The sequence below is a fragment of the Pelophylax lessonae genome, assembly GCF_965119305.1.
Source record: "Pelophylax lessonae genome assembly, chromosome: 7".
Lineage (NCBI taxonomy): Eukaryota > Metazoa > Chordata > Amphibia > Anura > Ranidae > Pelophylax > Pelophylax lessonae.
The window spans coordinates 148,983,089-149,000,911 of record NC_138774.1 but is presented as its reverse complement, the minus strand read 5'-3'; the positions used below and the strand labels follow the sequence as shown (position 1 = coordinate 149,000,911).

At 40.4% G+C, this 17,823-nt stretch overlaps 1 protein-coding gene across 4 annotated transcripts in view; it reads left to right on the top strand.

Moving 5' to 3' along the window:
* The window catches only part of SEPTIN6 (septin 6), a 93,455-nt gene that overhangs the window by 60,261 nt on the left and 15,371 nt on the right, over nt 1-17,823 (top strand). For 3 of the 4 annotated variants that reach the window (XM_082263511.1, XM_082263509.1, XM_082263510.1), the window contains exon 9: nt 2,387-2,577. In XM_082263511.1, coding sequence (XP_082119637.1) covers nt 2,387-2,577 — 191 coding nt within the window. Of the gene's footprint in view, nt 1-2,386; nt 2,578-6,362; nt 6,400-17,823 lie in introns of all 4 variants that reach the window. The other variant, XM_082263512.1, reaches the window with a different exon arrangement.

Genomic DNA, 17,823 nt, shown 5'->3' with positions numbered 1-17,823 from the left:
AACTTTGGATAGATTGGTGTAGGGTTATAGCATCTGGCAGGTTTTTATTGCTATCTGTATCCACAGATGAGATAAATACCCCTTTCCAGAACAGAAAGTGATGTGAAATCCAAAATTTTACAGTAGATTCCCTTCACTTCAACTAGAGGGGTTTCCAGCTGTGATTCTGGGACTGGAAGTCAATTTAAACCTCCTCAACAGAACACAAACAGAAATTGACCAGGATTTGTGATGTCCTTCTACTATAAACTGTTAAAAAAAAAAAAAGTTTGGCATTGGATATGCGTTCAAGAAAATGTTTTTTGGAGTTTGGGGATTTAAGTGAGACCTCTACTTTCATCTGTCTAGCAGCTTTGACTCTACATAGATTGCAGTTGAAGATTCTCTATTCAGATGTTAATTCCCTTACAGATATTTTGTGTCTATGATCCCCAACCAGTGGTGTGGGAGCCACATGCATCTTTCAGAACACCTCTGATTTTGATTATAGTCGCCTCTCAAAATAATTTGATTGCTGCCATTGTTGACCTCATTCTGAAAATGCTAGTTGCTAGTCTGTCTGACTAGTTTTTTTTTTTTTTAGTCTCAAACAATGCAGAAATGGACATGATGACTCTTAATATGCATGCTTGTTCTAGGGTTAGATTATTGAAGCCACTGGATCAGCAAGAAACCCGGGCAACTAACATTGTCAGAAGAAAAAGTAGGCTATGGTAACCTGTGTTTCTTTAGCTATAGGTTTTTTCTTAAGAGTTGCTTTATAAATTTAATGCTGGACGCTAACCTTTTTTATGCTTGAAATGACTGGTAAGGGTTTCACAGTTTCCGTTTTTAACATTTATTCACAATGTCAAGTGTACTATAGCTCCTCACCAGTTTTTTCTTATGGTTTTGACTCATCAGCTAGAACAGCCTTTTTTCAACCAGGGGTGCCTTGAGGTTTCTTTAGGGGTGCCTTGGCAAAATGCCTAAAAATTGCCCAAAAATTGTATACAAGCTGGCGTGTGGATGAACCCTGCCTTTTTCGTTACACTAAATCACAGGTTTTCATTGTGCAACATTACAACCTTCTAGTTGCCGGCATCCTAACGACCAATGGTATCATCAGTTAATAAGGAGGATGCCAGACACCTGCATAGCATCCTTGATTGACCCTCTCCTGCCCCTCTCCATCAGCGTTGGGTTCACATTAGCTGAGTGATGGAGAAAAACTGAGGAAGTAGAGAAACATTGGCATACTAGTCAGAACCAGTTTGCAAAACTATTTGCTTTGGAAGAATAAATCGCCTCTAACATGGGGTGTCCTACTTGGACATGTTAATGTTGCTGCAATATGTAAAACCTATTGGAAAAGCTTTTAGATTTTTAGAATGTGGTGCCTCTAGACGGTCTATAATTTTTACAAGGTGACTCGAGTCTGTCCATAATTTGTAAAGGGTGCCTTGACTGAAAAGATTGAGAAACACTGAGCTAGAAACAGTTGTATCCATGATACTTTTTTTATTTTCACTAACATAATTTTTTAGAACAAGCTTTCGGATTATGTCCCCTTCTTCAAGGTCTAAGCAGTAGTAATACACAGTTTTTTTTTAGCAGAATGTTAAAGAGAGACAATCTCTGAGGGAGATTGTGATCAGCTCAAACCAATTGAAATGGTCTGCTGTACAGATTTATTAATGGATATGGCTGCTTTATTATGTAACAGCTAGTAGTTAATCTATTATGTATCACTGTAGAACTCCTTCATAGAGAACAAGTTGTAATGCAGCTTCAAATTCTTTAGTTTAGCTTTAAAGTAAATGGTGCTAAACAAGAAGGGGGATATATATGATTTATAGGCAAGAGGGCAAAACCCCTTAGCGCTGGTGTCTGCCAGCCCTTTATTGGGTTTAGTATGCCTGGGGGGGGCTTACAGTTGTGACAGCTATCAGGGCGGTCACACGATCCGAAAGTTCCTGATCGCATGCCTTGAATGGTAGCTTCTAGTCAGCCACCGGTAACTGTGCTGGGAGCGAGCAAGGCACGCACTCTTGGCACCGCTCTGTCGGTGCTATTGCACGCAAATATGTCGCTGCTCTGCGCCATGGCCCAGTTTCCAAGAGGCCACATATTTCCGTGCACTCTGCGCCAAGGAGTTAAAAGGGGGAACTATAAATAATTTTCAAGTGATAATTGCACAATTTCAATAACGTCTTGCTGAGCTGGACAGCATCCAGTTCTCTTGAAACGTTCATAAGTAATGATATTCTGTTTGTAGATTTTCTAGTATAGTTGGGCAAGAATACATAAAGTAAAAAAATCTTTTCTTCTAAATCGTTCTGCCCTGGAGAGGTTCTTTATCAGGTAGTCCATTGATGGTTGATGGTTTTGTTCTTATTTTTGAAAGCTTCATGAAAAGTTTGACCGCTTGAAGAAATTACACCAGGACGAGAAGAAGAAGCTTGAGGATAAGAAGAAAAGTCTGGAGGATGAAGTCAACGAATTCAAGAAACGCAAGACAGCAACAGAATTACTCCAGTCCCAAGCACAACAAGCAGGAGGATCACAGACCCTAAAAAGAGAAAAGGAGAGGAAAAAGTAAGTACATTTATTAAGAGTGGTGATCAATGTGTACAGAAATTAATTTATTAATGTATGGCTCATATAAGGTGTATATATCTGTACATAGTCTGACAGTTCTTTATGAACATAGACTAATAAGTAGGATATATTTCTATTTCTTTTGTATGGAACTTTTACCTGCAGAAAAAGGCATTTATTTTTTAGGCAGAACTCTTTTTGTATACGTTTCCCTGACAATACCGTATAAAGGTCTCCCTACTTCTACTTTTACAGTTAAGGCATTGCTTTCACACGTCGCATGCAGAGCCCAAACATTGCTGTCTACAGGTGCATCTCATAAATTTAAATCATCAAAAACCTAATTTATTTCAGTAATTCAATTCAAAAAGTGAAACTCGTATATTTTTTAGAGATGTGTTACACACAGAGTAAAATATTTCAAGCATTTCTTTCTTCAATTATGAGGACTATGGCTTACAGCTGGTAAAAATCCAAAATTTCAGTATCTCAGAAAATTAGAATATTACATAAGACCAACAGGGGAAAACATTTTTAATATAGAAATGTTGGCATACTGAAAAGTATGTCCATGTACACTATAGTATGCACTCAATACTTAGTCGGGGCTCCTTTTGCATGAATTACTGCATCCACGCGGTGTGGCATGGGGCTGGACAGTCTGTGGCACTGCTGAGGTGTTATGGAAGCCCAGGTTGCTTTGATAGAAGCTTTCAGCTCATCTGCATTGTTGGGTCTGTGGTCTCCTCTTTCTCTTGGCAATACCCCACCGATTCTCTATGGGGTTTACGTTAGGCGAGTTTGCTGGCCAATCAACCACAGTGATACCATGATCAATAGCAGGTATTGGTAATTTTGGCAGTGTGAGCAAGGTGTCAAGTCATGCTGGAAAATGAAATCTGCATCTCCATAAAGCTGGTCAGCTGAGGGCAGCATGGAGTGCTCTAGAATTAGAATAGTAAAGGGCCGCACTGACTTTGGACTTGACAAAACACCCAACACCAGCAGATGACATGGCTTCCCAAATCATCACTGATCATGCAAACTTCACACTGTACCTCAAGCAACTTGGATTCTCTGCCTCTCCACTCTTCCTCCATACTCTGAGACCTTGATTTCTAAATGAAATGCAAAACGTTCCTCAGTTCATGATGATTTAGGGAGCCATGTCATCTGATGGTGTTGGTCCACTGCTTTTATCAAGTCTAAAGTCAGCACGGCCCTCTACTAGGAAATTCTAGAGCACTTAATTCTTCCCTCTGTTGACCAGCTTTATGAAGATGCTGAATTCATCTTTCAGCAGGACTTGACACATGGACCCCAGTCCCAACAATGCATACGAGATGAAAGCCGCTATCAAAGCAACCTGGGCCTCCATGACACGTTGCATTGATGCAGTAATTTGTGCAAAAGGAGCCCCTACCAAGTATTGAGTGGATACTATACTGTACATGGACATACATTTCAGTAAGCCAACATTTCTGTATTAAAAATCTTCTTTTTTTTTTTTTCTTTTTATTGGTCTTATGTAATAATCAAATTTTTTGGGATACTGAAGTTTGGGTTTTCACTAGCTGTAAGCTATAATAATCAAAATTTTAAAAAGAAATAAATGCTTGAAATGTATCATTCTGTGTGTAACCCATCTATATAAAATATGAATTTTTTACTTTTTGAATTGAATTACTGAAATTAACTTTTTGATATTCTCATTTTATGAGATGCACCTGTATGTTTCAGTGTTCTGCTTCAGCAAAGATGTGTGATGTATTTAAAAATCCAATGGGCAAGGCATACTTTTGAAGGCATGCAATACAAAACTGAAATTTAGTTGAATGCTCTGTCTTCTTTGTGGAAAGGCTGATTTTCCTGTGAAGTGTCTGTGAAAACACAACAACCAAGCATTGAGATTTCACTAGGTTATGAAGGGATCTATAATGTTCCTAAATTGTGTGCAAAGACTCCTGTGTGATTTAAAGCAGGTCACACGGCGTGATGCACAAGCCTTATAACCTAAAAAAAAAAAAATTGGGGTTGATTTACTAAAATTGGGAAGTGCAAAAAACGGTGCAGCTGTGCATGGTAGCCAATCAGCTTCTAACTTCAGCTTGTTCAATTAAGCATTGACAAAAAAGCTGTAAGCTAATTGACTACCAAAAACTGCAGCCTACCGTGGAAGGGTTTTCTCAGCATGGGGAGTGCTGTCAATCCAGAAAGTATGGGGTATGGCTAGATGTGTCCAACTACGTACTGATTGATAGGCTACAGGCTTGTGAATTTTCAGGGAAATGCTAATAGCCATACCACCTGCTACGTTTTCTTGTTCCATCATAGTGCCAGCAGGTACAGCCTACATGAGGGTGACAATGTTGCTCTAAATTGGTAGTGCAGCATTGTTGTTGTTTTCCCATCACAGGAAGCATAAGGAGGCATAACATGGATTTCAGTGGCAGGATCAACGTGTATTTTTGACATTTAAATGAAAGCATATCTTTTAGGGTATGTGGTAGTGATCGACCGATATCAGTTTTTTTAATATCGATATTTTGGTCATCGGATATCGGTATCGGCCGTTAACGGCCGATTATTTTTGGACATTAAAAATAATTTTTTATTTTTTAGATACTTCTTGTGGAGGGATCTGGGGGTCTGAGACCCCAAACCCCTCCTCGGCACTGAAAAGCATTCAAAACGCCAAGTTTGGCTGTTTTGAATGCTGTCAGTTTTTTTTAATTCGGCGCTGAGTACCCGGAAGTAATGTCATGACATCACTTCCAGGTTTTTTACATGGAGACCCGGGTCTTCTCTTCGGCAGCGGTGTTACGGGAGACCCGGGCGAGCCGCGGAAGGCGGTGGAAGGGGGGGCAATGACAGCCGTGTGGCTTCTCAGCCGCATCAGTTGTCATTACAAGTCAGCCGACCATCAGCTATGGACACCGGTACCGGGGTGATGCCTCTAGCTGCAGGCATCACTCCGGTACATGCACTTTCCCTAAATATCGGCAATATCGGTAACCTCAGGGGCCGATTCCGATATATATAGGGGAAAGTGCATATCGGCCCCTGATATATCGGTGTTGCCGATAATCGGTTGATCTCTAGTATGTGGGAAACTTTTTGATTAGAAGGGTGTCAGGCAGCAGAGTAAAGCCTTTTGAGTGTGCAGAAAAAATTGTTCTCAATCAAAATTGTGTGTGTTTGGAGCATGCTAAGCAAAAGTTATGAGTTAGTGTAGAAATGGTCCCCTCCTATGGTGAAGGAAGATGTTACACAACTTTTTTTTGAAGGTCGAATCTACTGTTAATGCTACATGATCCATTTCTATGGCCTACTGTAGTGGCTGTAAATACTAACCGCTGAAATTTTAATGGACACATAGAGGAACGACTTTACATCTTCTGTGTATAATTGTCAACTATACTAAGCCCCATCGCTTTTATCCAGCATATATTGCATGGAAAAGGGAAATATGATGCTTTTATCTATGCACCTGTCAAAGTGCTATAGTCACATATATGGTACAGAAAATCACTCTAATCTGTAATTAACACTAATGCCAAGCTAACAACATAACCATGCGACCAATTAATGTCACTTGCATGACCGTAGGAAAGAGGCAATATGCACTGCACTCCTATATATGATGATCCTTTTTTTTTTTTTTGCAATTATGTTCACTCATTTTGTCATTCTTTTTGTTCTGGTTTTTTTATTTCACTTTTTTGTTTTTCCTATTAACATTTCATTCTCCCATTCGATGTTACTGTGTGCTGTTTTTACAGTTAACTCTGCTGTTTGCTGCATGGGCGCATGGCTTTGGTAAGCTATTAACATGTTAGAACTACTCAGACTTTGTATGTAAGACAAACATGAAGGTGGCAATGTGTATACCGGTAACCACTTTGTGCAACCAAGCTGTATAGCCCAACCTAACACAAGAATGATATACTACTATTACTCATAAATGTTTAGTCCATTAATCTAGTGTTAACACAGTAATATGCTTGTGATCAAGAGATGAATTAAAAAGGAATTACCCTTTTGACTGAGCCATGTTTTGGGTAAAACCTCATTTGGTGGAGGTTTTTCTTTTTTTCCTACATGAGCTAGATATTCACAAAACTGTGTCTGCATTTTACCTTTCTAATGGTAAACCATCTTAGTCCTTAATTTTCTACCAGCAAGAACAGGAAAAAATGTTCTAATGGTTCCTCTTTATTCTATAAGGAGGTTCATAATGTGTTGGTGAGCTCCATCTCTGTAACTCCTCAGCCACCAATTAACCCTTTTGATGACCGTAATTATCTGTAATAAGGGGAAATGTATTCAGCCACCTATAAATCCTAAAGGCCTATATAGTGCTTCAGTTACCTTTTGAGCTGTGCTGACACATCTCTATCTATATGTTGATTGTGGCGTGAGATCATCTGCTTGGTAAACCTAGCAAAAAATGTCCATAAAGGAGACAAGTGTCCAAAGGTTGACGTTCAAAAATGAGCATCCACTTTAGTTTTATTCCAAGCCTAAAGTTGTTCTGCATATACAAGTGTACCTTTTTTCCATGCAGAAACAATCTGCTTAAGAGGAAAGTTTAAAATGTCAAAATAAATTAACAAAACTACCTGCAGTGCATTCATAGTGTATTTTTGTGAAATCTATTTTTTAAAGTCTTTCATTGTCCTTTCGTGTTTTTTAAAAAAAAAAAATTTATTGCAGATATAGATTTAACAAATAAATAATAGTCTGTTGACAAAGGGCATGTATTAAAATATCCAAATATTGTATCTTGTCAGACATAGTAACTATATCTGAATATCATGCCAAATGAAAAGCCATAAACCATGCAGCATAATAGATAGGATTCTAAAATTTAGATTTTTCCAAATGTTCTCCTGCATTGTCACCCTGTTACACAGGCTTTTTATGGAGACTAAAAGAGCAATTTTAACACACATTATGTAGTCATGGTTCACTGTTGTCACTTTCCGGAAACCTGCCCCGAGGAATGAAATGCATCTGTCACTGGAGTGAAAATATATATAGACAGTATGTCACTAATGTTTGCATATGTAAGTGAGATCTGTAATGAAAATCTAGTTAAATGAGTTGCTTTGCATTATTTTATTATCATGCTTTGTGACTTTATTAACTGTTTAGTGATATATTTCTAGACCCTCCCATTAACTAATATACAGCTCAAAGATCTAACCAACAGCTAATCGAGTAAACCAAATGCACAGAGATTCAATCATTAGTAAACCTTATATCTGAAATGCATTTTTACAATTTAGTTAATGTCTGGCAAGCTCACTTACTGCTTTAGAACACTTTTTGAAGTGTTTTTTTTTTAATCCTGTAGAAGTCTAGGTTCACAGTTGTATGGGTGGTTCCCGCTGCGGCTCCACGCCTGTTTGCGTGGCTACCTGCACAGTGAGACACAGGAGATTCATGCGTGTGCCAGTAATCATAATGGCACACCGTACACAATGAGAACCGCACTGTTCTTGCAGTTCTTGTGTGGGCTACCATTTTGGAAATGTTTTTTTCCTGCATTTCTGGTGGCACAGCAGTCTATTCAAATGAATGGGCTGACGCATCCACGCAAATTTCATCTCGCAGAGCCACGATGGTGTGAACCTAGCCTTAAATCAACTGTTATACCTTGTAAATATGCAGTCCAATGCACACCATTTTGACTCTTAACTAAAGCAATGTATTTGGTTTCACATTTACCTTGTTGTTTTTGCTAACTTTTTTACGCTTGTATAATTTACCACCAACCCTCTCAGTTGGTAATTTTTATACTAAACACTAGGCACTAAGGGCATTTAAGTTGCATACGGTGTTCCGTGAGAATTACCTACCCCGTGAGAATTACCTACCCCTCGTCACTTCCGGCCAGAAAGAGCTGAGCAGCGCAGCACTGCGCATGCTCAGAGCCCCGGATACGTGATGGAAGAACAGAGGAGCTTACTAGTGCGCAAGCGCACTAGTATGAAACGATCACGGTGTACCGTGAGAAAAACCTACCGACGCGGCGCTTACATAAAACAGCTGTGCGGCAATACGAATCATCTCCGCTCCTGTCCCGGTCACTTCCCTGCTCTCGGCAAGTAAATATAAAAGCGGCTTTCGGCTCCGTGATTTATCTTTTCATACAGCCGCTGCCGCTTTTATATTTACTATCCGAGATCAGGGAAGTGACAGTGACAGGAGCGGAGATGATTTGTATTGCAGCCCAGCTGTTTTAATGTACCCGCTGCATTACATACAGTGCCGAGTACCGGAAGTGACGAGGGGTAGGTTTTTCTCACGGGTAGGTAATTCTCACGGAACAACGGATCTAAAATTCTGCCTGATTTTATTTTTTTTTTTTTTTTCAAGAATTGTCTGTATTTTTTGCTTGCAATAAGTAAATAGACATCTGCCCTAACCACTGCAACGTACAATTTTTCTGCAACAATTATCTTTGTGAGAAAGCTATAGTGACAGTCTGTATAAGCTGCTATAAAGCTTCCTTTAAATGCCTGCAGGAGAACACTCCACTATTGTGCAAGTAAGAAGGAGGAAGGAACTTTAAGAACTAGGCTTTTCTGTGAATTAAAAAATAAAGCTGGAACAGTATAGGAAATTGCTATATGCATGTTCTGCGGAGTCAGTTTTTTAGACATTTTCATAGGGAAAGTTTTCCTTATACACTTGTTTGTATATACCTGTAAAGTTTCTACACAAGCCTTTTTGTAGTTCATTGTTAATAAAAACGACTTGTCCAGTTCATTCTGCAGACCCCTAAGCTATTACAAAACTGGAAAAAATGAATCCTGCTTCCTATATATAAGGGTAATTTTGTATTATTTTGGTGTGTACAACATGCCTCTAAAACATAATTTTTGGTTTATTTGATTGGCTCACATCTCTTCCTAGCAGTTTTTCTGTTAGTATTGTGCCTGGAATGCATGTGTTGCTGTAGCAGGAAATAAATGGAATCAGAATGTGACTTGTATTACAAATGGCTGCAGTAGTAACCAATCAAACCATACTACTACTATCACAATAATAATTTGATAAATGTATTTAATGGCTTAATACGTGTAATTGGCAGTATTCTGCATACATTATTGCTTCTTTTCAATTGTGCTAGGGGAGGTTAAGCTGTTGTAGCAGTGTTTTTTTTTTTTTTTTTTCTTTTTTTTTGTAATTTATTTGCATAAAAGTTTATTGCTGTAAGCACCTCTGGCAGTGTTTATAATTAAAAATAATGCCAAAGAAAAAAAAATTGTACTCTTCAGTGCAGTTTTCAGAATACAATTTAAAAATCTGAGTTTGTGCTAGATCATATGGGTACCTGGATAATTTTATATAACTTCAGCACTAGTCTAGGAACCAGTTTGGCAGTTTTAAATATTTTCCATGCTTCCATGAGTTTATTATGTAATAGGTGTTCTGCCTCGTGTGCAGCAGTGTAATAATTATTGATTGATATGACGGAATTTGTTGAAAAATTCTTCTACTTCTCTGCATATAGAATGTGGACAACAGTTATGTACAAACTCCTGCACACTATTGCCTCAGCTCATTCCTCAATTCTTCAGCTGTGTGGGGTAAGCCATGAGCATGTACATTATCTCACAAAAGTGAGTACACTCCTCACAATTATTGTAAATATTTTATTATATCTTTTCATGTGACTGAAGAAATGATACTTTGCTACAATGTAAAGTAGTGAGTGTACAGCTTGTATAACAGTTTAAATTTGCTGTCCTCTCAAAATAACTCAACACACAGCCAATAATGTCCAAACTGCTGGCAACAAAAGTGAGTACACCCCAACGTGGAAATGTCCAATTTGGGCCCAAAGTGTCAATATTTTGCGTGGTCACCATTATTTTCAGCACTGCCTTAACCCTCTTGGGCATGGAGTTCACCAGAGCTTCACAGGTTGCCACTGGAGTCCTCTTCCACTAGGACATCACGAAGCTGGTGGAGGTTAGAGATCTTGCGCTCCTCCACCTTCCATTTATGGATGTCCAACATATTCACAATAGGGTTTAGGTCTGGAGACATGCTTGGCCAGTCCATCACCTTCACCCTCAGCTTCTTTAGCAAGGCAGTGGTCCTCTTGGAGGTGTGTTTTGGGTCGTTATCATGTGGGAATACTGCCCTGCATCTCAGTCTCCGAAGGGAGGGGATCATGCTCTGCTTCAGTATGTCACAGTACATGTTGGCACTCATGGTTCCCTCAATGAACTGTAGCTCCCCAGTGCCGGCAGCACTCGCACAGCCCGAGACCATGACACTCCCACCACCATTTTTGACTGTAGGCAAGACACACTTGTATTTTTACTCCTCACCTGGTTGCCGCCACACACGCTTGACACCATCTGAACCAAATAGGTTTATCTTGGTCTCATCAGACCACATGATATGGTTCCAGTAATCCATGTCCTTAGTCTGCTTGTCTTCAGCAAACTGTGTGTGGTCTTTCTTGTACATCATCTTTAGAAGAGGCTTCCTTCTGGGAAGACAGCCATGCAGACAAATTTGATGCAGTATGTGGCATACGGTCTGAGCACTGACAGGCTAACCCCCCACCTCTTCAACCTCTGCAGCAATGCTGGAAGCACTCATACCTCTATTTTCCAAAGGCAACCTCTGGATATAATGCTGTGCATTCAACTTCTTTGGTCGACCATGGCGAGGCCTGTTCTGAGTGGAACCTGTCCTGTTAAACCGATGTATGGCCTTGGCCACCGTGCTGCAGCTCAGTTTCAGGGTCTTGGCATTCTTCTTATAGCCTAGGCCATCTTTATGTAGGGCAACAATTCTTTTTTCAGATCCTCAGAGAGTTCTTTACCATGAGGTGCCATGTTGAACTTCCACTGACCAGTAAGCGAGAGTGAGAGTGAAAACACCAAATTTAACACACCTGCTCCCCATTCACACCTGAGACCTTGTAACACTAATGAGTCACATAACACTGCGGGAGGGGGGGGGGGGGGGCTAATTGGGCCCAATTTGGACATTTTCACTTAGGGGTGTACTCACTTTTGTTGCCAGCAGTTTAGACATTTATGGCTGTGTGTTGAGCTATTTTGAGGAGACAGCAAATCTTACATTGTTATACAAGCTGTACACTCACTACTTTACATTGTAGCAAAGTGTCATTTCTTCAGTGTTTGTCACATGAAAAGATATAATAAAGTATTTACAAAAAATGTGAGGGGTGTACTCGCTTTCGTGAGATTGTGTGTGTGTCTGTGTGTTTGTGTGTATGTATGTGTGTATATAATCTATCTATCTCTACAATTCATGAAATAAAAAGTATTTGATAATAAAAAAAAAATATTCCCATAGTAGCCATAAATTCCAAAAACTATAATAAATTGTTCATGTGTAAAAAGTCCATGTATATGCAAAAATATTATAAATCCAGAAATAATTGTGTTTTTTGTGCATTCAAAAAATCAACTTCCTAAGTCCCGTACTACATACGGTGATTGTGCAACTCCAAATTAATAAGTGAACCTCTTCTCCTAGAATTGATGTTTTGACACACTGCCATGCCTTTCACCTAACCTCAAGGGTGTCCTCTCACCTTCTAAATAGGGCCTTGCTACGCTAGAGGAGGTTGCAAGAGCTTATATCAATCTAAGGGGGTACTGTTCCACTGACTCTTTCTGTCCACCTTGATGAAGATATCCTCAATTCCATAAAATGTACATCTAGGAAGCAAGGAGAAGAACACAATAGTGTAGATTGCCAAATGCAATTTTTTTGAACCATAAGAAAAACCCTCACATTCACAGAACACCATGAGCAGATCTCATGTGTCTTGATGTCCGTTGCTCTGCCCATGTGATAACGTCACGTGGGCTGAGCTAATGGCATCCCAGTCTTAGTTTGTAGGGTTCAATATTGAGTTGGCCTGCCCTTTGTGGCTTTAACAGCTTCAGCTCATCTAGGAAGGCTGTCCAAAAGGTTTAGGAGTGTGTCTATGGGAATGTTTGACATACTTCCAGAAGCGCATTTGTGAGGTCAGGCACTGATGTGAATGGGAAATTCTCTGCTCTAATTTATCCCAAAGGTGTTCCATCAGGTGGAGGTTAGGACTCTGTGCAGGCTAGTCAAGTTCCTCCCCCCCCCCCCCAAATTCACTTATCCATTTATTTATGGACCTTGCTTTGTGCACTGTTCCAAATCATTTGGTGGAGGTAGGATTATGGTGTGGGGTTGTTTTTCAGGGGTTGGGCTTGGCCCCTTAGTTCCAGTGAGGGGAACTCCTAAGGTGTCAGCATACCAAGACATTTTGGAAACTTTTCATGCTCCCAACTTTGTGGGAGCAGTTTGGGGATAGCCCCTCCCTGTTCCAGCATGACTGCGCACCAGTACACAAAGCAAGGTCCATAAAGACATGGATGAGCGCATTTGGAGTGGAGGCACTTGACTGGCCTGCTCAGAGTCCAGACCTCAACCCAATAGAACACCTTTGGGGTGAATAAGAGTGCAGACTGCAAGCCAGGCCTTCCCTCCAACATCAGTGCCTGACCTCACAAATGCACTTCCTAGGAGAATGGTCAAAAATTCCCATAGACACACTCCTAAACCTTGTAGACCGCCTTCCCAGAAGAGTTGACGCTGTTCTAGCTGCAAAGACTGGGCCATTTCAATATTGAACCCTACGGACTAAAGACTGGGATGCCATTACAGTTCATGTGCGTGTAGAGGCAGGCGTCCCAATACTTTTGGTAACATACTAGTGTGTGTGTGTGTGTATGGTATGTGTATGTATATATATATATATGTGTGTGTATGTATTATTAGATTCACCGTCCTACTGAATAGAAATCTTAATTATGCAGGCATGTTCCACCGTTTTAATCATCCGGAAACCTGCCCTGAGAAATGCCATGCAGCTTGCATGTAAAGACAGAATGTCATTGATGTTTGCATGTTTGCAATTTTGCTATGTGTTTACTGATATACAGCTACAAGAAAAGAAAAATTATGTGAACCCTTTGGAATGATATGGATTTCTGCACAAACTGGTCATAAGATGTGATCTGATCATCATCTAAGTCACAACAATAGACAATCGCAGTCTGCTTAACCACTTGCCGACCGCTCACTCGAGCTCTACTGCGGCAAAGTGGTTCGTTATCGTCCGGAGGCGCGCTCCCGCTGTATTCATTCACAGCGGGAGTCGGGCCAGGGGAGGAGCGGCGGCGATCGCCGCTGCTCTTCCCCGATCGTCTGGGAATCTAGTTTGGAGATCTGCCCGCCTGTGTAAACAGCGCTGAATCGCAAAAAGTGGCCTGGACGTAAGACGGCAAAATCCTCCAGTGGTTAAGTGGTTAAACTAATAACACACAAAGAATGAAATGTTGCCATGTTTTTATTGAACACGCCATGTAATCATTCACAGTGCAGGTGGAAAAAGTATGTGAACCCTTGGATTTAATAACTGGTTGAACCTTCTTTTGGCAACAATAACTTCAACCAAACGTTTCCTGTAGTTGCAGATCAGACGTGCACAACGGTCAGGAGTAATTCTTGACCATTCCTCTTTACAGAACTGTACAGCAATATTCTTGGGATGTCTGGTGTGAATCGCTTTCTTGAGGTCATGCCACAGCATCTCAATCGGGTTGAGTTCAGGACTCTGACTTGGCCTTTTCAGAAGGCGTATCTTCTTCTGTTTAAGCCATTCTGTTGTTGATTTACTTCTATGCTTTGGGTCATTGTCCTGTTGCAACACCCATCTTCTGTTGAGCTTCAGCTGGTAGACAGATGGTCTTAAGTTCTCCTGCAAAATGTCTTAATAAACTTGGGAATTCATTTTTCCTTCTATGATAGCAATCCGTTCAGGCCCTGACGCAGCAAAGCAGCCCCAAACCATAATGCTCCCACCACCATACTTCACAGTTGGGATTAGGTTTTGATTTTGGTGTGCTGTGCCTCTTTTTCGCCACACATAGTGTTGTGTGTTTCTTCCAAACAACTCAACTTTGGTTTCATCTGTCCACAAAATGTTTTGCCAGTACTGCTTTGGAACATCCAGGTGCTCTTGTGCAAACTGTAAACATGCAGCAATGTTTTGTTTGGACAGCAGTGGCTTCCTCTGTGGTATCCTCCCATGAAATCCATTCATGTTTAGTGTTTTACGTATTGTAAATTCGCTAACGGGGATGTTAGCATTTGCCAATGACTTTTGGAAGTCTTTAGCTGACACTCTAGGATTCTTCTTCATCTCATTGAGCAGTCTGCGCTGTGCTCTTGCGGTAATCTTTACAGGACGGCCACTCCTAGGGAGAGTAGCAGCAGTGCTGAACTTTTTCCATTTATAGACCATTTGTCTTAATGTGGACTGATGAACAGCAAGGCTTTTGGAGATAGTTTTATAACCCTTTCCAGCTTTATGCAAGCCAACAATTCTTAATCGTAGGTCTTCTGAGAGCTCTTTTGTGCGAGGCATCATTCACATCCGGCAATGCTTCTTGTGAAAAGCAAACCCAGAACTGGTGTGTGTTTTTTATAGGGCAGGGAAGCTGTAACCAACACCTCCAATCTCATCTCATTGATTGGACTCCAGTTGGCTGACATCTCACTCCAATTAGCTCTTGGAGATGTCATTAGTCTAGGGGTTCACATACTTTTTCCACCTGCACTGTGAATGTTTACATAGCGTGTTCAATAAAAACATTGTAACATTTCATTCTTTGTGTGTTATTAGTTTAAGCAGACTGTGGTTGTCTATTGTGACTTAGATGATGATCAGATCACATTTTATGACCAATTTGTGCAGAAATCCATATCATTCCAAAGGGTTCACATACTTTTTCTTGCAGCTGTATTTCAGGACCGTCATAAGGTATACAGCCCAAAGATCTCATTCAGAATAAATTAAGCTAGCCAAACTCGGATCCAATTTTTTTGGAAACCTTTAATCTATTGAGCATTTTCACTATTTAGAAACCCTTTTATGTAGATATAGAAAGCCACTCTGAGAAATGCAGTGCAGCTGTCACTAAAGCACATGTGTAGACAGGATGTGGCTGCAAGGAAGCAATAGTAGAACAGAACACTAAAATGTAACAAATGATGACAAAGAGGTGGAAACAGGTATTTTATTTAAAAGGGTGTTCTTATGATGCATCAAACTAAGGATTATATTTATAAAGCAGTGTGACATTTACTAAACATTTACTAAGAACAAAAGAAAACCGTGCTGGATACAAAAAGTCATATATGTGAAACATAGAAGCTGTCACAATATCCTAATGCAAGGCATACATATACACTCACCGGCCACTTTATCAGGTTTACTGTAGACGTGGTGAAGGTGACTTGCTGAAGTTCAAACCGAGCATCAGAATGGGGAAGAAAGGGGATTTAGATGACTTTGAATGTGGCATGGTTGTTGGTGCCAGACGGGCTGGTCTGAGTATTCTACTGAGATTTTCACACACAACCATCTCTAGGGTTTACAGACAATGCCCTGAAAAAGAGAAAATATCCAGTGAGCGGCAGTTGTGTGGACAAAAATGCCTTGTTGATGTCCGAGGAGAATGGGCAGACTGGTTTGAGATGATAGCAAGGCAACCGTAACTCAAATAACCACTCCTTACAACCAAGGTATGCAGGATACTATCTCTGAACGCACAACATATCAAACCTTCAAGCATATGGGCTACAACAGAAGAAAACCCACATTGGTGCAAATCCTGTCAGTTAATCACAGGAAACTGAGGCTACAATTTGCACAGGTTGACCAAAATTGGACAATAAAGATTGAAAAAAAAGTTTCCTGTTCTGATATGTCTCAATTTCTGCTGTGACATTCAGATGGTAGGGTCATAATTTGGTGTAAACATGAAAGCCTGGATCTATCCTGCCTTGTATCAATGGTTCAGGATGGTGGTGGTGGTGGTGTCATGGTGTGGGGGAAATTGTCTTGGCACACTTTGGGCCCCTTTAGTACCAATTGAGCATAGTTTAAACAACATGGTCTAAGTGAGTATTGTTGCTTTTCCATCCCTTATGACTACAGTGTACCCATCTTCTGATGGCTACCTTCAGCAGGATAATGCACCATGTCACACAGCTTAAATCATCTCAAACTGGTTTGTTGAACATAACCATGAGTTCACTGTACTTTAATGGCTTCCACAGTCACCAGATCGCAATCCAATAGAGCACCTTTGGAATGTGGTGGAATGTGAGATTCACATCATGGATGTGCAGCTGACTAATCTGCAGCAACTGCGTGGTGCTATCATCATGTCAATATGGACCAATATCTCTGAGGAATGTTTCCAACACCTTGGTGAATCTATACCACAAAGAATTAGGCAGTTCTGAAGGCAAAAGGGGTTCCAATCCAGTTCTTGCAAGGTGTACCTATTAAAGTGGCCGGTGAGTGTATATAAATACAAAAGTGCAGCCCTTAATGGATTACATATACTATGAGTGCTATATGGTGCAAAGAAATTGTCGGTGCTGGAAATGCAAGTAAACATGTATGAACACACAAGTTAAATATAAAGCCACATGCGGAAACGAGGAAATATCGCGAGTTATTGATGATGTATATGACAGGATGTGAACGTGTATCCCAAAATAGACAGGATTCCAGTCCCTAGTGCCACTATGTTAATGAACCCAGTGAATGCAAGGTGGGGGCTTACCAGATTGTAGTGACCCCCATTAAAGAGAAGTCAAAAAGGCATTTATGAGTATGTAATGGCTCCCCAGGACATCTGATCTGCTCACTAATTGTGGCAAAGCAGTACCACAGTGTATCGCAACATATACAAGGCAATGAAGCTGCATGTAGCAGTGTTACCGTGGAAAGAAAAGAGTACTCTCCATAGTGTAAATCAATTTAAAAGCAGCAAAGTTAAATAAAAATGGCACCTACAATACATTAGGTTTAAGTAGGCGTTCCAAACTATTTAAATTCAGGTCTTTACCACAAACAAGATGGCTGCGGCTGGTTGGTGCATGCGCAGTGCCGTGTCTTCCGGCTCCACCCGCCACAGTGCATGCGCCAATCAGCCATTGCCATCTTGTTTGTGGGAAAGACCTGAATGAATGGCATTAGGAACTTGAATCTGGAAGCCTAATTCTATTAGGATACACCTTCACATCATGATAGATATAGATATATACACATCACCAGTCACTTGTGATATTGCCTCGTTTCCGCACGGGACTTTATTTATATTTAACTTGTGTGTTCATGCA